Consider the following 22519-nt stretch of genomic DNA (forward strand, 5'->3'; position numbering starts at 1 on the left):
AGTCTTGTTTTTCATGTTAATTTATATTAATTAATTTTATCTTTTTACTATGTGATTAAAGAAATTTTTAATGTTTGACTCTTAATTTGTCTTTTTAATTTATATTCATATATTTTACATTTTATTTATATCAAAAAAACATCTCAACCTCCTAGCTTAGACTCAGCCCATTTAATTTCTATAATTTTTAATTGTCGAGTTTCATTATACTTTTAATATAATTTTAATTTGAAGATTTCCAAAGATTAAAGTATCAAAGTTTCGAATCTTCAAAACTTTGATCCTCGAAGATTTTAATGTAAATATGTTCGTATTTTCCTTTTATTAAAATATATTCGTTATTATTAACTATATTAAATTAATAATTGTATAATCTAACTCTTTGAAGCTTCAAAGATTGAAGTATCAAAGTTTCGAAACTTCGATTTTCAAAGATTTTAATGCCGAAAGCTTCGAATGTTTGAAGTTTCGAAATTCGAATGTCAAAGCTTTCAAAGTAAATCATCAGCCCTTTAATCTAAAACTTTCGCGAAATTAGAATCTCTATTCCAAACTGAAATGTCCAGAGAAATGAGAAACAAGCGCGATCCTGTGCGCACAGACAAGAGATACCTTTATCTGGATTAATTACTTAAGCCCGGTTCTATTCCAACGTAAGATTAATTTTAATCTTGATTAATTTACTCTTCTAGAATTAGAAAAAGCTTTATTTTTTATCTTTTTCTAATTCTTCGAATTTCTAATCTTATTGTTGAAATTAGCGCGCGCAATCCTCGAATTTTACAATTTTTTCTTAGAAGTAGAAAAAGATAAAAAGTAAATAAAAGTAAATTTTGAACTAATATTGAGCTTAATCTACATCGCTAGAAACGGGCACAAGAGTAAATTGTACTGAGATTAAAATTAATAATGTACGTTGTGAAACGAGCACGAAAGATACATCGCGATATTCCATAAGAATAGGCAGCAGATATAGATGTGTATGTATATGAATCGCGAAATACAAAAGATGAATTCAATGCAATGATATTATCTTCGTTCGTGCTATGGCGATAACACTGGATGAATTGAGCTCCGTTATCGTCGCATCCGCCTCACTGCTACATGCGTATCGCGTTGATAAGCGTCGAAAATCGCGGGGCTCGTGCACGCTCGACCGATCAAAGCAACTTTCTAAACGCGGTCGCGTTGCGCCTCGCTCAGTCAGCTTATTGAAGATTGAAACGGTGGTATTCGAATCTGAACCTCACCGAATCTCAACCTCTCTCGACCGCACGACGCTTAGAACAAGTACGATCCAAAGGACCATCAACGATCCTTATTCGGCATGCCACCGATCTGCTCGATATTTTCCGGAGTGCCTGAAACCTGATTCAGCCAATATATAATTCGTAACGAAATTCAGAATAAAATTCTATTTGCAATCTTGTATACCACGCAATGCAAGCAGCATTTCGTTGCTCATTTGTTACATTAACTAAAAAATTGTTACTTTTTAATTGCATGCAAAAAAATGTATGGAAATATATATAAAGAAAAAACGCGTATTTCAAAAGAATATTATTTTATTCTTCTACAATCAGTTGTTATATCAAAATATATTGCATTTTAAAGTTAATATTATTTTAATAATTTCAAATTTATTTTCTGGAAAACTTGATTTTTTCAGTCGTGTTATATTATTGTAGCAAATGAAAACTCAAAATGCGACGTATACACACAAAAATATAATATTTTAAAATATATGTAGGTGTATAAAATATTCAAAATACAGTATTCAAAAAATATTCAAAAACATTATAACACAGTTTGTTATAATACCATATATATTTTTTCGTATATAAAGTTTATTCTTTTATTGAACAAGGTACTCCAACTTGTCCTTTACAGGAAGAAGAATGCTCTAAAAATAAACCATTGTTCTTTTTCAACAAGTCGATATTTGAATGATCGATGCTGATGTATTGAGAGAGAATATAAATTTTTTCGATTATAACGGTAGAGTAAAATAAAAAAGAATAAAAGATGCATTTCATGAAATAATATGAATATAAACGCTTTTCTCTGCTAATAAATATATATACAAACAAATATAGAGTGTACATTATAAAATAAACAAACGTATATGTATCATAAAATAAACAACATAAAATAACATGAAACAGTGAATGCTAGAATTCTATCCTGACACCTGAAACGAATTACAAATCGTCTAAAGTACACTTTGCTTGCGGTGACCAGCGATGCAATACTAACGTATTGATTTACGTGCAAAATACACTTAATTGTATTTGGAGGGTCATGTGCCTACCGGTCGGAAAACCAATATACGAGACAATAAATGTATGTATCGAGACCTGTATTCATCTCTTATATTATTCAGATGCTATCTCTTTTCTGCGAAATGATCGATGACGAATAGATCGGTCTTAAGCTTTTCATATCCTGATTCTAACAATCATTCTATAATACTTCCATATTCTTTCAAAACGCAGCTTTTTAAGAGATGTTCTGACTTTAAAAGAAAATTAAAATGTAAATTTTCCAAACGGAAAGGGCGATTTTAAATCGATTTTTTTTTGCGAACAATTGATTTTTCCAAGCAAAAGGAATTATTCAAACCGTTTTTTTTAAATCGCCTCTTTTTCAATAAGAGATCTCAAACCAATCTCGTAACGAATCAATTTTTTTAGCGATCCAGAAACGAAAAATTCTTGCTTGCATTGCACAATTAATTTCTGTATTTTTTCTTTTGTAAAAGAATTTCGTGATATACGTAGATAGAAAGCTTTTACTTGAACTATCTAAAAATTTAGCTAAAAATTTACAAACCTGATTGATTTCGTTGAACCATCAAAATAATTATGCAGAAATTTCAAACTAGACGAGCAATACAGTGAAAAATTTGGACATATTCTAGTAACCAGTTTGAGTGTCCTACGTAATTACTTTCAGATCAGTATCTAGCTAAACTCTTAGATAAATGCCATCTGAGAACAATTCTGTTGAAATAAACAGCAAAATCATCCTTTCCACGTAGAGACTTCAAGAATACAATTTTCTAATTGCGTCCGCGTGTTGCTACGGGATTTGCAGTAATGCAGGAAGGATTAACCGTGGAGTTCTAATGGAACACCCCCGTGTATACGGAACTAGGTATACTAAAGGGCTAAGGTAGCGAGCGTCCGTAAGCGGACGAAGGGTCAGAGCAGCAGCTCTTTCGATCAGCCTGCAGCCGCGGCGAACGGGCCGGCCGAAATGTCGGGCGTGCGCGCGCGTTGTGTATATGCGTGTGTACGCGATCACACACATATATATATATATATCTAGTCGGGCTGCGCGGCGCGGCTCGGCGCCTTTGCCATCCAGGGTACATGCGCGAATTTCGCATGCCGCAGCATGGAACGACGGTGGATTTGCCCCCTCCCGCTTTTTCAGGACGCACCAGCAACAGCAGCAGCGGTGGCCGCGATAGCAGCAGCAGCAGCAGGCAGTAGTAGCGTTCCCCTAGCAGTGCGCCTTCCTCCGCAGTGTGGTGGCTGTCGCGGTAGCCGATCGACGGGCTGGCTCGACGGCGAAAAGCGGTCAGCGAACGGACACCCCCGTTACTATGGTGAGTACTGCAATGCCGTTGTCGTTGTATAGATAAGTTTCCATGCCACGGAAAGCGAAAATTCACCGAGACGCGACACAAGAATTCATCCGCACTGAGCCAGACTGAGCCAGAGGCGAAGCTCCCTGAGACAAACACCCCCGTGACTCTATCATCTCTCTCAGAGGATCTGGACGAAATGAGGAGCACAGAGGGAGTAATAGATTACAATCTACTAGAATCCTTTTTTATCGGATATTGATAGACTGAACTCATACAGCACACCTTATTCAAGGAATGTTCTGAGAACGTCATTATTAGGATGTACTGTACGTTCTTTGGATATGGTATTAAAACGTCCCTGGGAGAATTGTAGTGGGACATCTCTGTTATTCTCCCTGTTCTTATCGCCTCTGTACTCCCCTGTACTTTGCATTGTGTCTAGACTCTTACCGCGGTGTTCTATCTTTTCTCATCGGAAATGCCCTATTTTATGATTCGCGATTTTACCATATGCACGAGGGTGCGTGTCATTTGCTAGGCGAGTGGATGCGACGCTGAATGCGGGTTAAGCTGAGGAACATCTGCTCGCGATTAACCCGCGCGGAGAGACTGACGGATTCGCGCGCTGCATTTCCCAGAGACAGAGCACGGTATTCACGTCTCGCTAAATGCAGATGTGCATGTTGTGCTCGATATTGTTTCGCAGGCCATGTCACATTTAATTCTTCGCAAAGTTCAACATTGAGTCTTAATTATTTACAACGTATTCGCGCGATGTTGCACGTTACATTGCAGCGCTAGACTCGTACGGTTGTATTATTTAGCAGTATATATTCCATAATTTAGGTAGAAACTCGTATATCTTCTCGCGCGAAAAAGCCTCTTAAGAGAAACGTTATTAAGGGTAGATAGATGCGCGCCAACGTCTTGCGTTTCAAGGTTGATTACTCTGACAGATTGCCGGGATTAATTTGGATTAATGATCCGATGGCTTAACCTCAACCACAGTTTCCAAGAGCGAATTGTCCCAGCTAGATATCTCAAACCTGGGAGAACGAGATTCGATATGGGAATCGACAGAATGACAACCGGCGTGTTTGGCAATCGCGTTCGGTACCAACCATTTGGAATAACCCTTAATATCCATCCAAATCCGTTTGCGATGGTGAATGGTCTTCAACCGCGACCGTAGCGCTACCTTTACGTGGTGCCGATTACTGAGAGTGGGGTTGCCGGGGGTGGATGATACCGGAAGGTCAATAAAGGAAGTGGAAATGTATTTAGTCGGCTTAACTTATCGGAAACTCCTGGAGAGCGCCGGTAAGGACATCGGTCGAGGTGTCCTAAGGAGAACGAATAAATCGCCATTTGGTTCATTTGAACTAAAGATTTATGGGGGAGGGGGCAGAGGGGAGGGATAGATAAGGGAAAGTTAGATGAGAGGCGAGTGAGAAGCTCTCTCTATAATCGCAATTAGCGAAAAGTAGAGATTGATCGTTTTTCCTTTGCGATAAATAGTAGAGTAGGTCGTGGAAATCTGAAGAAAGAATTCCCCCAGGAAATTACAGGCGTTACGTAAGAACGAACCCACGTATTCGGGCGCGATGGGTATTGAAGGGTAATTGGATTGGATTGAACGAATTGAATTACAAAAATACATGCAATATAGCCTGATCTACAATGTACAAAGCGTATTATATCATCATCAATCTGTAGACCTTGGCATCGTAAAAAGGTATTTTGATAAGTATATCATTTAACGTGATTCAATACGTTTATCGGTATATGGTATCAGTTTATGGTATTCTTTTTTCTTCCATAGAAGAGATAACGACGTGAAGAAAAACGCAGTGGTGACGTTCGATCGAACGGTTCGGTCGGACAGATGCAATCGACCACGACCTTGATCGATCGGAAGTTAGCTTATCCGAGTACACGTTTGCGGGCACTATGCCAACTGTTCCTTATTGATAATCCCACGTAATCTTCACATTGCGTCCCTCCCGTGAGAGATCGGTCATAGAAAGCTTCTGTCGAGAGATAGCAGGCAAGATATCCGATTTACAATATTATACATCATACGTTAGTATTATAAGTCACGATCAATATAACGACGGAGGTAGGACGGACGGAAATGGATGGAGAATGGCAGTGAAAGAGAGAGAGAGAGAGAGAGAGAGAGAAAGAGAGAGAGTGTGTGAGTAGGAGGAAACGAGAAGATAGGGAGACACATGGGCGCCGTGAGCGGAATCCAAGGGGATGCACCTTGCAGCAACCCCTTCTCCGCGATCAAGGCGAGGAGTGAAGAAAAGTTTCATTAAAAGGCACTATTTTGTTAGACAGACCGCAGGTGCTCTAATCGATAACGCGCATAAACGTGTTTAAACGAAGTTCCTGCTATTCAAGCATACCGAAGTTTCTCCTATTCAAGTACCCTGATGCGTTAACATCCGCCCTACCCATTACCCCCGTTTTCTTCGGTGAATTGCCGTCTCGCACTCCACGTTATTGCACGTTTTACTTAATTATTACGTTGCTACCGCTAATTATCCTCACTTAGTTCGTACGATTCGTGACTTCATTGCGAGTTACACGTATGGTTACATCACACGATTATTATATATACGTGTGTACTTAAATTGATGCAAAAAATTTATCGTTTTTCCATCAAATCTTGATAAAGTAAAGTAAGAAGAAATCTCTTCTTCTCGCGTTTTTTGAAAGAAGACAAGCTGAAAAATCTCTTTTTAAATTAAAAAAAATATATTAAAAATGACGGCAATTTTGTTTCGACTTTATTGAAATTTTAAAATATATAAAACCCTTTTTTTCCTGTGTGTGTGGAAAAAATCTTGATAAAGTAAAGTAAGAAGAAATCTCTTTTTCTCTCGCATTTTTTGAAAGAAGACAAACTGAAAAATCTCTTTTTAAATTAAAAAAAAATATATTAAAAATGACGGCAATTTTGTTTCGACTTTATTTAATTTTAAAATATATAAATCCCTTTTTTTTCCTGGAAAAAAAAACGGTTTTGCTAAGTTAAATATAATCTGAAAATAATTTTGTTGAACCATCAAAGTGTAATTACGTAAATCGCTTAAGCTGGTTGCTAAAATATCAGAATTTTTGGCAGCTCATCATGCTTCAGATTCTTACTTAATTATTTATAGTCCGACAAAATTATTTTCAGATCTGCATATCTGATAAGCTAAATTCATAGATACTTCAGCAAAATTGTTCTTTCCATATAATTAAAAGACTATAATATCTCGCTATTGCTTTTCTAAGTATACGTATCTATCTTTTTTTTTTTTTTTCATCAAACATGACAAATACATTTTATTTATTTATTGCACTCAACACTATTACTATCGTTATCTTATCGTTCGCGTGAAAAATTCTGCCGACGCCCATGGGTCGCTGTAGGTAAGAGGTATTGAGGGAAGGTAAAGGGGTATCAAAACTGAAAGAGAGAGAGAGAGAGAGAGAGAGAGAGAGAGAGAGAGAGAGAGAGAGAGAGAGAGGGAAGAGACAGAATCACATGGTTGTCTGCCGAGCGGTTATCGACCAGCAGAAGGGTGGCCATGTGCCCTCCAAATCAAAGGGCGCCATAGGAGGTACAGCCGTGCACACCGGTCGGCGCGAAAGAACTTCTTATTAGTTGTTGGACCCCGTTACCGAAAAGTTGCGTTACAAATTACACGACCTCGCGAGATTGCGCCTTCGAGAATCCCGTCTGGACCGGCAACGTGCTCGGAAAGTGAATGCAGAAGGGGGTAGCTTGCGCAAATATCCACCCCGAAATTTCCCCGGCTTGAATGCGAATCGATCAAACTTCCGCACTGTATCCTTCCCCGCATCGTCTGCAACACGATCGTTGTTTACACAGTAGGGGATTACATTGGAAAAAAAAAAAAAAAGGGACCGGATTAGGTAGTATTGAAATGTCGTGTTGTATTCGCGTGATTTTTATTCGAATCAAGACTCGTGCTTTATAACTTCTGGTATATAGCTACGTGCTCCGGAAATGTCAGCGATACTTTGTGCTTGAAGCCAACTGGCATCGAAACTTTCTTTCGGATGATTATCGAATAAGTACTACAGACATAGTCTAACATTTCGAATACTTTGCGTACCTCGAACGAACGCAATCTATATAACTATATAGATGCAGCCTCGCTTATTAGCATCCGTTTGTTAACATCGCTATGTAAAGCTGTCTATATATATGCACAGTATTCACAGTGCGTATATATTGATATGATTCAGATATTTGCAATCCACTTGAGCTCGATCCGTAATACCGGAAATTTTAATGAAATTAAACCGCCGCCGCCTCGGGTTATCCTCTTTGCGGCAGGAGCAATTAATATTTAATCAACAATTTAAAGACAATTTGAATTTCTCGTGTTTAACAACTCAATATGAGGAAATTAGGGCGTTACATTATAAGGAATAGCTCTAATTTTCAGGCTTGCTCTAAAATTGGAACTCGGAAAGATCGAGGATATACGTAAGAAAAATTAAAAACAGAGAAATAAGGGAAAAATCAGTCATTTTTACAAAATTTTATGAAAAATAAATATTCTTGACTTTGAAAAAGTTTAATATGCGTATTAATTTAACTCAAATGCAAGCAATGTCAGCAACGTTAATACTTTTGTAGATACACTGGTTCTTTTTCGAGCCAATGACGAAATTTCGCTTTCAAATTTTTTGGCACGAATTTCAATTTTTATTAGATAAAAGTTTTAATATTTAAGTTAAATAACTATTTGGCAATGTAGAACGGATATTGAAAAGCAATCCTAAATTTTTCTACATTTTTTGAAAAAACAGTTTAAAACAGTAAAAAAATTTGAACCGCGGACAAAAAAGACCCAGAGGGCTTACGAAGGGATAGCAATTTACATTGCTACGTTAAACTCCCTCGGTAAAATATATTTGACGATTTCCAAAAATCAAGACGAATTTACAAAAAAATTTCAAAATGTTATTGATCATCAGGGAAAATCATGAAATTTTATCTGGACATTAGAGAGAAATTATTTTACGAATTCGCGTAAAACAATCCTGGATTTCCTCATGTTGTTAATATTTGACCAATCGATCGCGACGACCGGTGACGAATGTGATTTTACATGCCGGCTAATTACTTATTCGGATCACGCATCGGGTAAGAACTCGATTGCCCGCATTAAACTACATAAACTCGGCGCCTTATCTATTCGGGAACGGTCTCTCATCGTCCTTCGTCATCGACCACTCTGCCTCACTTCTACCTCGTGTTATTGATCATTATACAACGAGGTATACGTTGTATGCGCCTCACCTCTCTCTCTCTCTCTTTCATATGCCGGCAATCGCAAGCACGTGCCGCCATGCACGGTATCGTATCATTTTCGCTGCTAGCGTAAGCTTCCGAGGCAACGCGAATGCAAGTTGCAACGTTACCCGATAACGTCGTAACGCAAAACGCGGGTGGAATACATTTGCCACGGCACGTCGCGCATTTATAGAGCTAATTGAAAGATTAATAATAGGAGGAATTTATGAATTTTTTCCGCGCGATTTCGGTAGATTAACCGCGCGCGCGCTGCGTCTAATCGCGTTTCAGTCACGACGAAAATTGCTCGCCTCCGCCCCCCCCCCTTCGAGGGGGGAGGGGGGGGGGCTACTCGTGTGTTCCCGCGCGATATTCCGCGTTCAACGAGATCGCTGACAATGCGCTTTTAACGCGTCCGCGACGTGAGAAACGCACGATTTCGCGCAAACTCCGCGATTCGATACGCGAGAACTTTACGCGCGACGTTATACTACACACGTTGCGACATTTCTCGCACGTAATATTTCACATGTTATACTCTTTCATGCAAAAGAGAATGTCGGAGCGAGCTTGACATTGGAGGAAGTAAAGCTTGCTTTGTAAAATAAAGACGTATAGGAGCTATTCCTACATTTGCTTTATTTGCCGGCGACGACGTGTACAAACGTAAGTGATACATGTACGTTTGTGACAGAACCGATAAAAAGCTCGACAGTAACGTCGCGTGGGGATCCTGAAATACTTTCGAACTTCTATTTTTAGAAATGTGCCCGGTGGGTATTAGCTATATTCTTCGATCCAACTTTTAAAAAAGCAACATCAATAGAAGTAATTCCTAAAATAAAATTCTCGGATTGAATTATTCATGCGTCGCTGTTTGACATATTTCCTATATTAAGTATCGTGCGTAGGCGGCCGTATTTTTGAGAGGCTAATCGTCCAACATTCGAGAGATTGGAAACATTGATATGAGCGAGTGGGTCGCATGTATTATTCGCGAAGTTCTCCGAAGATGTCCGGCTTCGATCTGAATTCTATTGTAAAACGCGACGCTCAGAAATATTCAGCGTTTGTAGTCGCAAACGGAATAGACTGCATCGAATAATATATGCCATTTATATTTTTACGAAAAGCTTCGCGCAGCAACCAGATATAAATATCGTACGGGATGGAAAAACCATGTACTTCGTGCAAATTTTGTGTCTCTGGTTTTTCTTATTTCCAATAACTCTAATTAGAAACGACGTTCGCTTAACCCGGTTATGCACGGAGAAAAACGATTTTGTCGAAGTATTAAAAGTTTTAGCTACATACAGATGTGAAAATAATTTTGTTGGATCATTAAAATATTGGTCGACCAAAAAGTTTTCTCGTGTTTTCCAGTAAGTAACATTAACGTCGTTTTATATATACATATAGTCTTACAACATATTTTCTTTTGTTTTAGCAAATGCATTTATAACTTAACGATTTATAAATCAACAAAAATGTATCAAGATTAACAGAATTTACCATTTGTTGTAAAGGATAAAAAATCAAAGGACACATTTTTGCCATATTATGCTGTATCGTCATAAAGGCAAAAACGCTGTGTAAACTCGAAAAAAATGTGCAGTGTATAATGAAGATAGTATGGATGATCTCATGTGCTAATTTTGGTTTGGAAAGTTCCGTGTTGAGAATTTCTCCGTTGAAGACAGGCCACCTTCTGGTAGGCCAAGTACAGTTGAATAGAATGATGAGCGAATCAAGGCCTTGATCAAAAATAATCCGCACTATAATCAGATCACTTGAGATATCGCAGTAGAGCTTAGAATATATCCAAGCCGAGTGTCTAAATTCACTTGCACAAATAAAAAACGAAAAGACTTTTTAGCCAACCCAATTACGTAAGGAAGCATTCAAGCTTGTGTGTGAACTGCAAAAAAGTTTTAACACTCCAACCACCGGTTCTATATAATTATTTTGATGAGCCAAAGAAAATTATCCACTCGTTAGGTACATTGAATCTTTTTTGTCCAGTCCAAATTTTTTACTGTTCCAGGCTATCAAAAAATTTAGAAAAAATCAGAATTACCTTGCAACATCTCTGTTACATTGCCACACAGTTACTTAACTGAAATGTTAAAACTTTTGTTTGATAAAAATTGAAATTTGTGCCAAAAAATATGAGAGTGAAATTATAAAATTGAAAAATTATAAATATGAGAGTGAAAACAGTATATCTGTAAGTAGTTAAATTTTCAGATTCTCGAAAAAAAGAAAAAAAAACAACTGTTCTTTCCGTGGTAATCCTTCGCGTATGTCTACACCTCTCGCGAACAAGGTGGAAAATCGACGTCGGCAAGTCGGGCGGCGAGTTAAGTGTCCGCCAGCCTGAAAACTGTGCTACTGCGCTGCTACTGAGCGCCGAATTACCGCAATCTGCTAATAGATTCACGTGATCGGATCCATGGACCGTGCGCAGCACGCACATGTGGGTACACGCGTCTCTCTCTCTCTCTCTCTCTCGTACGACGATCAGTTCTTCGATCAGTGTGGTGGGGCATACGTTATACGAACGACGTTACACAGAAGTGGCCACGCGAGTAGGAGGAAATCGGAGGAAACGTTTCAGTGTCGAGTCAGCCGTGATTGCGTCGCCGTTTCGCCGTCCTCGTCTTCATCGGCCTCGTTTTCATTGTCGTCATTGTCGTCATTGTCGTCTCCGTCGCGTGATTCTGATGGGACGGCGTCATTGAGACACGTTCTCGAGATGCGCGCACCAATCGTCCCGTCCGATTTCACGAGATCTCCCGTGGATCAACTGGGTCAAGCGCCGAAAACGAAGCGGAGCGGCCTGATTAATGCCTCGAAGACACCGGTTCCGGAAACGGAGTGCTCCTCTTTTAGCCGCGAGCAATTAGAAGAGGCGCGCGCGGATCGGGTCGCGGTGAAAAATTGATCGCGCCACGACGATGAGTGCGTTAATTTGTCTACGCAAAAACCTATATACGGGTGATAAGTGCTTCTCGTTAAGGAAGCTGCATTAATCGATGCATTTATCGTGCTCCACCGAGTCGAGCCGGTTGGTATAAACGATTGAATATATAAGCGATTACCGCGTGCGATATATTTACGGGCTGAAACGTTTACTGAAATTGCAATCGGTATTCTAAAGCTAATTTCTATACCTTGAAGAAAATGCGCAGGCAATTATGCGCATAACAGATAGTTTAAATATATTTCAAATATATATTCCAAGAATGTCACGTTAAGGAATTATCGATAACAACAAACACACATATTATTGTAATTCCAAAGTCGCGTACCTATATATATCTTCGTAATGGGCATGTTTATTACTTGCGAAAAACTGATTCCGTGATTCGCACCTGGATATTTTCACATGTAAGAGAATAATACGGCAAAATTGCACCGACAGCTCGTGGAGATTCGCAAGATAGGTGAAACACAAATAAAACCATAGTTGTAAAGTTGCAGACCGCGATAAAGCGTGTAAATGTATCACACGTTTAAATACACGCGTGAGACTTGGAAAGGAAGATACATGCACTGGAAAAAGTCTTGTTGAAATTGGAATTTTAGATTCAACTAGAAAGGTATACCAATCACTTATAGAAAGGACGATTTTGCTGAATTATTAATAATTTTATATAAATATACAAATATGAAAATAATTTTGTTAGATCATCCAGTTAAATTTTTGGATATGATACTTCAGCAAAACCGTCCTATTTGTGTAATTAAATCTATCACAAAAAAACGATTTCGCTGTAATATTTACCCGTAAAAATTTAGCTAGATACAAATTTGAAAAAATAATTTTATTTAAACCATCAAAATAATAAGTAGCTTGCTCAAAAGTAATTACTAGAATGTTATATTTTGAAGCATTATGAACGCTTGAACGTTCTATATAATTATATTGCTAAAAATAAAATATTAATTTCAACTTAAGACGTATAATAAACTTTCTGAACACGTAAAACGTTAAACTTAATATAAAGATGTTAAAACATTTTTGCATGTCTCAGAAGGTTCATTATACGTCTTTAAGTTAAAATTAGCATTTTATCATTTAATTGATAGTGTATTTTGATGGTCCTATAAAATTATTTTCAGATCTGTATCTAGCTAAATTTTTAGATATTTTAATTTAGAAAATCTTTGTAGTTCTTTTTGTATAATTAAATCTACACGGAAGGAATGATTTTGTTGTAGTATTTAAAAGTTTAGCTAGATATGCAGAAAATAATTTGGTTGGATCATCAAAATATTTTGCAGTATTGTCAACAACGCTTATACATATATTATACAATATATGTGTATAATTATTGTATATAATTATTTGAATGATCCAACAAAATTATTTTCAGTTTTGAATCTAGCTAAATTTTTACATATCTTTTAGCAAAATTGTTCTTCCCATGTATCAAATATTTCAGTCGAAACAACTACAAGTTCAATTACAAGAATTCTGATTTATATGATAGATAACCAGAATTCTGATTTACATGATTAAAGTTCGTTTCGTTTGTACTTCTTATTGTACAATCAGAGCATTTTTCTCAGTGTAGCTATAAAGCCAGTTTTCCGGTTTAATGCAAACGAGATTGCTGCAAACGAGAACTCGGGGCATTAACTCGATAATGAATGTTCGCGTTCCTGTCGAAACCGTTAAAATTTCGGTTAGTTCGGTTCCTTGACTCTAAAGTATAGTGATTTAATTAATCGAAGTTGAAAGGATGTGAAATGCCGTAGGAAGTGCGCGATATAAAAGTTCCGACCGAGTTGGCGTGGTCTGGCGATATCGCGGCGTTTCTACTGGGATACGTGAACACAATGTCATTACACACTGCCGTTTGTGTTGGCCGCGTGTACCTTGAACAGAGGAAAAAAACGCCGCATAATAATCGTGACTTGGATTCAAATGAGGGATTTGCTGACTAAGCTCATTTCTCATTAATAGCGCGCGAGAGCACCCTTAATCTTAATAATGGGATAGCCTTTGCACGAAACGTAAAGTAAGGATTACCGAACTGATTCGAAATATAAATGTTTTGCCCTATTAACGTCACGACTTTTTATACGGGGTGTTCCATTTTAATACTAACATCGAAATATCTCGAAAAATATAAAAAATATGGAAAAATATTTCAGGCAAAAATTGTACGGTCTGAAAAAGAACAAATAATGATAAAATTAATTTTAAAAAAACCAATTTTTCCGAACATTGATTTTAATAGTTATTTGTTCTCTTTCAAATCATATCATTTTTGTTTGAAACATTTTTCATTTAAATGATATTAAATGACAAAGTATCTTTTGAGACCGTAAATGTGAATACACACATAACAACTAGGAAATAAAAGCCTTAAAATGGTCAAGCTGGATTTTTTAGTGCTTAAATAATTTTGTGTGTGTGTGAATTTATATTTACATATCTAATCCTACAAAGACCGCGCCGAATTTAATTTTCAGTCTTAAAACGCAATTCTAATAGAACAGAATAGTAATATCACAAATTAAATTGACAAGCAATTTAATAATATTGATACTCATATACAGAAAAAAATATCATTCTACTAAGAAAATTGATTACTCTCAATTTATTTTCTTCCTTTTAAGTAACAGTTATCTTTAACAAAGAATTTTTTTCCTTGATAATAATCTTAAAATATATACTTATTACAAATTTTAGAAAAACTCATTAATATAAAAAGTACTAAAAAGAAGAATTTATTTTCTTTCAAAAAATATTTTATAAAATTAGACGAAAACGTGATTTTATATAATAAGCAAATTTATTTTAATTCCATCTTGATGTTAATGTATTACTTGGATTTAAAATATTTATATTTTGAATAAATTTGATGCTTGTAAATTTATGATAAATTTGTGGATATATAATCTTTTGAAATACATGAAACAAATAATTATTTACATACAATATATATTTTTCTTGTAGGCAGATATCTTAGAAAGATATTCATAACCTGATGTTCTTACATCTTAAAATTTGTAGATAATTTTATTTACGAAAGATATTAGTCAGGATTTAAAAAATATTACTTTATTTGAATATCCTGGAATTTTTCCGTATCTTCTCAAGATATTTTATAATAATATCACAAAGTTAAAATGGAACACCCTCTATATGCAAGTCTGAAACATACGCTGCGTTCGTTTTTATACTGGAAAAAGTCATGTTGCATTAATTGGAATTCGGGTAAATTCAACTAAAAAGACAAGTTAGATGCTTATAATTAAATCTATAATTAAATTAAATTTTAATCGAGATAACCAAAGAGACAATTACGATAACCAGAATTCTAATTCATATACCTAATCAAAGTTTCGTTTGTACTTCTTATTAGTACAACCAGAATATTATTCTTACAATCGGTGTATAAGAACATTCAATAACATAAATGCCTCTGATTAAATCAAATGGCAAATTGCCTCGTTGATCGATGCCGCACCGATTTGTAAACTGATTTAGATTTAGAAACCGATGATCCTATCTAGATTATCTAGCGGTATAATTAGTGCAAGCTGATCAACCATGAAATTCTCATGCGAGCGAAGCATGGAAACGAAGTGAGAAGAATGCCCGAGCTGGGCCACTCGTTTCTCGCATTTTAATTAATAATTTATACGACTCTCTCCGTGGCGCGATGGCATCTGTCACATCCGTGATGGAAATTCTGATCTCGAAAACTTGCGTAACAATACGAAAATTTCTGACGAATAAGATAGCCTTGCATCTATTAATCAACGAGATCAACGACCAATCGAAAACAATTCTAAGCGGAGATCAATCAATTGCGAAATTTCTTGCGTGACGATCGTCGCATTGGATGCTCGAAAAGAAATCGTTAGGGCTGAATAAAATATATAATATCTGTTCTACTTTTCTCTCTTTCTTTCTCCAACACAGCTGCATATTTAATTATTTTCCTCATAAATCAATTATTATTTCATCGAAATCGCATATCGCGAACAGGGTAATTACAAACGACAATTTATTTTTACTAAAATCAATAACAAATTGGTATTAATTTTCAAAACTGTACACTACCCTTCTGGAAAATGATATGTGAATGTTGCGATATAATTTGAGATTTAAATAAAAAAAAATATTAATAGAACTAGGATGAGAGTACACAATGACTCTATTCTTTTAAAACTATGTAGATGGCACAATCGATACGCTTTTACGTTACTGCATGCCACTTGTCACTTTACGACCTTGTTGGCACTTTACAATAGAAATGTCTTTAAAAAACTTGACACACATCTGAATGGCATCTGTAGTGAAATATTTTTACGTAGAAGATTGAAATTCAAATAATCGAGACGTGAGTAAATCCTATTATTATATATTAATGATACTGTGAATTTCATTTATATTGGACTATTCGTTCACAATTAGCAGCAATCAAACATTGTATCTCTGTAAAATAGATGCGTTTAAGAAACCTTACTGGCGCCTCATGATTTATAGAGGAAGCCATATCACGCTGAATTAGACGCATTTGCCGCGGCACTTAATTACGTTGATCGATCAGTGACGGATCATCACTCCTCCCGCTATTTAGTTAAATTGAAATGTAACTGTTTGCTCTTTTCATCTGACTGCATGTCTAATATTTACCAATTCGATCTACCGTTTTTACTGGTTGCGAAAGGTAATCATTCTCTCGCGTTTCTTTTGGCAGAGCTATCATTACCGGTGATGGAAAGTCGTTTCACATCGATTACACGAAATTTTCAGACGATCAGAAATCTTATCTAGAAAATTGACAGATAAGTTTGAGAGGACTTCGAGTAAGAGAGAAAGGAGAGCGAAGTGAAATTTACATTTAAATAGATTTTTCAACATCTTATCATTAATGTAAAAAGGAAAGAAAACATTTCACGGTATCTTTTTTCATCGAAATGAATATTCAATTCGTTCCAACATTACTCCAACATTCTTAGAATAGTACGTAGTAAGGATGCATTCTATTCAAGTTCCACAATAGAAATGTCAGAGTAATGCCAAAAAGCCCAACGAATAGAATCAAGACCAGATTGGTTTCACATTAGTAATCGATTCTACGATCAGTAACGCCGTGACATAAATCGATTCTTAATTGGCGAATTTCCGCCATTCTTCGCCATTCCTATAGTTGCTGCAAAACACCGTTTTGTGTTGCGCAAGACAAGGACGGTAGATCTTATCAGTGTCGGTTTTATTTTTTTTCTGCTGCTGACGTCGCCAGGCGAGGCGAGAAAGAGCGCGTTTGTGATGGACGATATAGGAGAGACGGCGTTAAATTCTTGGTGTCGTGTAATTTAGAGCGGCCGTCCTGCATATGACGTGGCTTACGTAAGAACGTTGCGATAGCAACGCGTTGAAAGTAAATTAGAAAAGGGAGCATTTTCGAGCTGTATGTTGTGTAACGTTCAAAAGACTGTCATTATCAACTTTCAAAGAGCATACTTTTACTGTAGCATTCTTCGTTTAACGAAGTGCTGAATATAAAGAAAGGTGATAAAGAGAGAGAGAGATAAAATTTATATACTCAAAAGAAAGGATCCCCTGAAAAATATCAGAGATAAGGATTAAACGAGTTGCTCCTAACACGTTATCATACGTCGTAAACACTGTTGAACATCCTATTGTTTCTTCGCGCTAAAGAGGCTATAAAATCGCGAGGGGACGATACGTCGCGCGTCGGGTGGAAGACAACGCGGTTATTAATGATAGACGCGGTTACTACCGGCCGTTTGATATAAGGGGAGAAGAAATAGTGCGAGGCAATTGATTGCACTTCTATATCTTTCTCGCAGAATACGAGTCCAGTAATCGTGAGAGAGACGAGTTTTGCTAGAAAGACAGGCTGAAATTACGACTCTATCCCACGGGATTCACCGGTTTCACGCGCATCCCGGGGGACAGCCGCGAACACCCACGTATCTCACGTCTCGTTCGTTAAATAAATCTCGAACGCGTTATATCGTCGCTCGTTAGCGACGGCGACGGTCCTTCGCTTTAAACGTCGCTCGCTTTATCGCCAAAGTCCGCGGGATCCTGACGGATGTTCTTCCGGCGACCGCGCTATCAGCTTAGTCGCTACGCCTGCGCCCTCCTCCTCTTCCTCTTCTTCTTCTTCTTCTTCCTCCCTCGCTATCCCCGAGCGAATCCGGGCCTTCGGGAAATGCCACATGACCCACGAAAATAATTAAACCTCGGCAGGATCGTCCCTTTCGATCGCATACGAGAATCGGCCCGGTCGGGAGCCGTGTTGAGCATGTTTGCGAAAAGCGGACGCGCGCGTCACGGAATTACATATATATAATAATTAAATCCTCATAGATAGCCGCAATTATAATCGTGACTATTGGTATACGCAGACAGTGATCGAAAAGTTCATTCACGCACGTCGTGAATTCTCATCAAAGCAAATATTTAAGTGCGTATTACAGCGGTTGCATAGATAAAAATCTCATGAAATATCAGAACGTTACGACAGCTAATTACTTTTATGACAGGGAAAGAAGCAGCTCGCGATTCAGGAGAGGCAGAGGAAACGACGGAACAGCAGACACATGTAGCATTCGGGTGAGTGAGCACATCTTTGTTTCAACCTTCTGCACCCGGCGGGCTATTATGACAGCTCCGACGTTTTCTGCTCGAGATCACGCGGAAACGGGATCATCTGCGCGTCGGGCTTTAATATACGGACAGGCGGGAAATGCGTTCCAATGTAACATCGGGTTTTAATTCACGGAGCTCTCCAACGGTTAATCTTCGCGTTTCGTTTCGTTCGCCGTTAAACTTATATTTTATACGCGTATAAAATTCGCATGATATACATTTATACAACGCTAATGCTCGGCAAATGCAGTGCCCATCTCTCCCGGAATGGGATTGAACTGTGAATCAGATTAAAATTGGAAACTCACAGTCCGCGTAGGAGATATGAGAATAGAACGTGAGAGAGTAACTGCTTTCCCACCAAGCAGGAAACTTGGTGGAGCAAGTTGAGATGTAGTACATTTTTAATCTACAGTCCGATTCATCTTCCACTCCCGTTCTCCGAGTGAGATTAAAAACATTAAATATATATAGCTTAATGCGCGGTTTAAAAAATTTAATCGAAAATCATTCGTTTTCTTTTTTATCGTGTCACACACTCCGTTAAAATTGATAATATATATTATTTATTCTTCTTCTTGCTATTATTTCTGTGAATGTTCCTTTTTCTAACCTCAGGCATCAGTATAATGAAGCCGTCCATGAAAATGGGAGTGATCGCCTTGATAGGGATCTGCGTAGTCTTTTATCAATATCACCTGTCCACCGGCGTTACTTTCGACCAAGTAACGGCCTTCAATGCCGATACTTCCGCGGACGATGCCGGGGATTTGCCGATCGGTGAGGAGGGTGACAGTAGAACCCCAAGGCTCGCCGAAGAAATGGTAAAAAATAATTATTAATATTTATTGTGCCATATATATCAATCCTGTATGTCCTTACTGAGCTTTGCGATTTTTTTCTAATTCTTTGTTGAGCTCAAAGACTGGAAATTTTGGTGGTTACATTTAAAAAAGAATCATCTCTGAATATTAATAAAATATGAGATACTTTCAAATATTTATATACATGCTATAAAGATAAAAAGAAGTAACATTCCGTATACTGGGTACATCGTATCATATATGCTCAATACGACTCAAAAAAATTATTTTCCAAACAATAAACTTATCTACTTATCAGGAGACGCGATAGTGTCTCCGGCCATGTTCAAAAACTGAAAGACACTACAAGTCTCTTATTCCGAGCCACCAAAGTCCATTTTTGGGGAGTGCATAACTACTAAAATATTTATTTATCTGCATTATTTCCACGATGTTTAACAAGTGAAGAATCCATAATTTGAAATAACAAAAGTACAAAAAGAATATTACAATCGATGTGTCCAGTATGTCTACAGGTTGGCCATATTGAGTTTATCTTACAAAAAATTTCTCTCTTTGATTATAAACGAAACATTCTGACAAAAATATAAACTAAATGCATAATATTGTAAAATATGAATACAAAGGCTACAATAACATGAATTACTGAAATTAATAACCATCTTTTGGTAGTTACAGAAAACAATTATTTATTTACGAAATATTACATATCATGACCACGACAGTTTATATTTTGTTTTATTAACAATGAACAAATTGAATAATAAAATGCAATCAAATTAGATGGACAACCTGTATAAGCTATTACTGCTATTTATTGAATTATTTGTAGATATTTAATTACCTACAAGCAGCGAATGTTGGGTGTTTTGAGTACACGTCCATTAGGTTCGATTGTCTTTTATTTTACACATTTGTTATACACGATACTTTGTCAGACGAGTTATAATTTTTTTTTTTTTGCAGATTCGATACGCCGTCTACCGAGTACAAATCACGAACGGCCTGAGTCCGGAAATAAGCTCGATGCTCGTGCAGGAACTCATCAATCAGTTAAGCAAAAACGCCTCGGTGGCCTCGAGAAATAATTTCAAGTCTCCGCCGCAATCGCAACCCCCAGCGACGGCGATACACAGGACGGTAACGCCTCGTCCGTCGCTCCCTTCCGAGGAATCGTCCGAAGAACCCCTGTACATCATCACGCCCACATATCGAAGACCCGAACAGATCCCTGAACTCACGAGGATGGCCCATACCTTAATGCTGATCAAAAATATACATTGGCTCGTCATCGAAGATGCTAGCGTCGCTACCAAGCAAGTCACCACATTATTGGAAAGGACAGGCTTGAAGTTCGATCATTTAATCGGTAAGTGAATTTCAGTTATAAATGTGCTGCAAAATCGCAAGTGATAACTGTGATGCGGTAGCAATGCACGAAGTATGATATTCATAGTCTGTTCTTATTTTGAAACTGTCTTAAGTATAATGTTTTAAGATAACAATACGGCCCTCTGATTTGTTTCTTATAGGATTTAAGACCGTACTTAAGACAATCGTCAAATATATAAGAGTCTTCTATGAATATCGGCCTAAAAAAAATGTTCTGGTTGATGAATAAAGGATTCTTATTACATCCATCAGAATTCTAGTTATCTCAACTAAAATAATCTAGAAAATTCTGATTCGTCTTCAACCGTTTCAATTAAACAATTCAGACATTTTTCTCGGTATATGAATGGTTTGTGTGTTATATTTGCGCAGCTCCGATGCCGGAGAAATACAAACTCAAGAAGGGCGCCAAGCCGCGAGGGGTGTCGAACAGAAATCGCGGTTTACGGTGGATCAGGGCGAATGCCACGAAAGGTGTGTTCTACTTCGCCGACGACGACAATACTTACGATATTGAACTTTTCGACGAGGTACGATTGTGTGTGATTACAAGTATTTACTTCGCTGAAGATCTGAGATGTGTTTCTAAAAGATTCTTTAACATGTTTTTTTTTTTCTTTCAGATTCGCAAGACAAAGACAGTGTCGATGTTTCCGGTGGGATTATGCACCAAGTTCGGACTGAGCTCGCCGATCTTGAAGAACGGAAAATTCGCAGGGTTCTACGATGGTTGGGTAGCTGGACGGAAGTTCCCGGTGGACATGGCCGGGTTCGCCGTGAACGTCAAGTTTCTGCATCAGCGGCCGAACGCCACCATGCCGTTCCGCGCAGGATTTGAGGAGGACGGATTCTTGAAGAGCCTGGCACCATTCGAGCCGCGGGAAGCCCAACTGCTGGCGGACAATTGCACCAAGGTGCTAGCCTGGCACACACAGACGAAGAAGAATGAGCCGAGCGCGCCGTTGGACATGAAGCTTTATGGCGCGACGAATCTGGTGAAGCTCAAGCAACAGATAGTATGATGTCGGCCGGGACAACGAAGATGCGTGAACTCGAACCTGAATCTTGTGTGTAATCCCGCCCCTCCTTCGCACTAGTTCATCGGTGTCACTCCAGGGGAATTCCTAGGTGCGGAAAACTGTGCGATTCAGTGCCTAAAAGTATATCTACCTTCTCTCTCACGGCGAGAGCGGGAAAATCGTTGTTACCTTTAAGCATAGTTGGTAAAACGAATCGTTTTTTTATCAGCTTTTACACATCCGCAACAAGTAGGTCGCTCCGAAGACGCCCTTGCTCCGAGAAAGAATACCGCGGTGGGAAAAGAGAATAAAGTAAGATTCTCGGGGTAATGCTATATGACTCGATACAGTGCAGAAAATTTACGCGTAGAGTCCGAAACCGTATTACCGTTTACTTTTTGGCATTCCCACTTTTGTGAAGTGATGCACGGAATGAACAGTTTTGCTAAACCTAAAAATTTAGCTGTAAGATACAGATTTAAAGATAATTTTACTTGAATCTCACACGCACACATCAAAATAATTATGCAAGACATTTAAACTGATGGTTACAATGTTAATTTACAGCATTATCCTCAAGGTTTTACATGATTATTTTGATAGTCTTCAACAAATTATTTTCAAATCTGTGTGTAGTTAAATTTTTTGCTTCAGCAATATTGTCTATAAATGCGAAAAGGAAAATGAATTCCTTGTTAATAATATACCAATTGA

At 37.7% G+C, this 22519-nt stretch overlaps 1 protein-coding gene across 4 annotated transcripts; it reads left to right on the forward strand.

The window, feature by feature from the left end:
• Positions 1-3474: 3474 nt before the first annotated feature.
• GlcAT-P (Glucuronyltransferase P) lies at positions 3475-22310 on the forward strand. Of its 4 annotated transcripts, XM_018538727.1 has the most exons (6): positions 3475-3613; positions 18465-18534; positions 19189-19394; positions 20361-20763; positions 21159-21316; positions 21410-22310. In XM_018538727.1, exons 3-6 carry the CDS (start codon positions 19200-19202, stop codon positions 21806-21808), a joined length of 1155 nt encoding a protein of 384 aa, XP_018394229.1. In that variant the 5' UTR covers positions 3475-3613; positions 18465-18534; positions 19189-19199; the 3' UTR covers positions 21809-22310. The 4 variants fall into 4 exon arrangements, with proteins under 4 accessions (XP_018394229.1, XP_018394226.1, XP_018394228.1 ...); XM_018538724.1 differs by having other exon boundaries at positions 21159-22310; XM_018538726.1 differs by lacking the exon at positions 3475-3613 and adding an exon at positions 12475-12523 and having other exon boundaries at positions 21159-22310.
• The last annotated feature ends 209 nt before the right edge of the window (positions 22311-22519 follow it).

This window comes from Cyphomyrmex costatus, unplaced genomic scaffold (assembly GCF_001594065.2).
Source record: "Cyphomyrmex costatus isolate MS0001 unplaced genomic scaffold, Ccosl1.0 scaffold196, whole genome shotgun sequence".
NCBI lineage: Eukaryota > Metazoa > Arthropoda > Insecta > Hymenoptera > Formicidae > Cyphomyrmex > Cyphomyrmex costatus.

Bases quoted from the DNA above. Each gene is read 5' to 3' on its own strand.
- GlcAT-P (XM_018538724.1), top strand. From the start codon at position 19,200: ATGAAGCCGTCCATGAAAATGGGAGTGATCGCCTTGATAGGGATCTGC. The intron at 19,395-20,360 runs GTAAAAAATAAT...TTTTTTTTGCAG, and splicing joins CAAGGCTCGCCGAAGAAATG to ATTCGATACGCCGTCTACCG. The intron at 20,764-21,158 runs GTAAGTGAATTT...ATATTTGCGCAG, and splicing joins GAAGTTCGATCATTTAATCG to CTCCGATGCCGGAGAAATAC.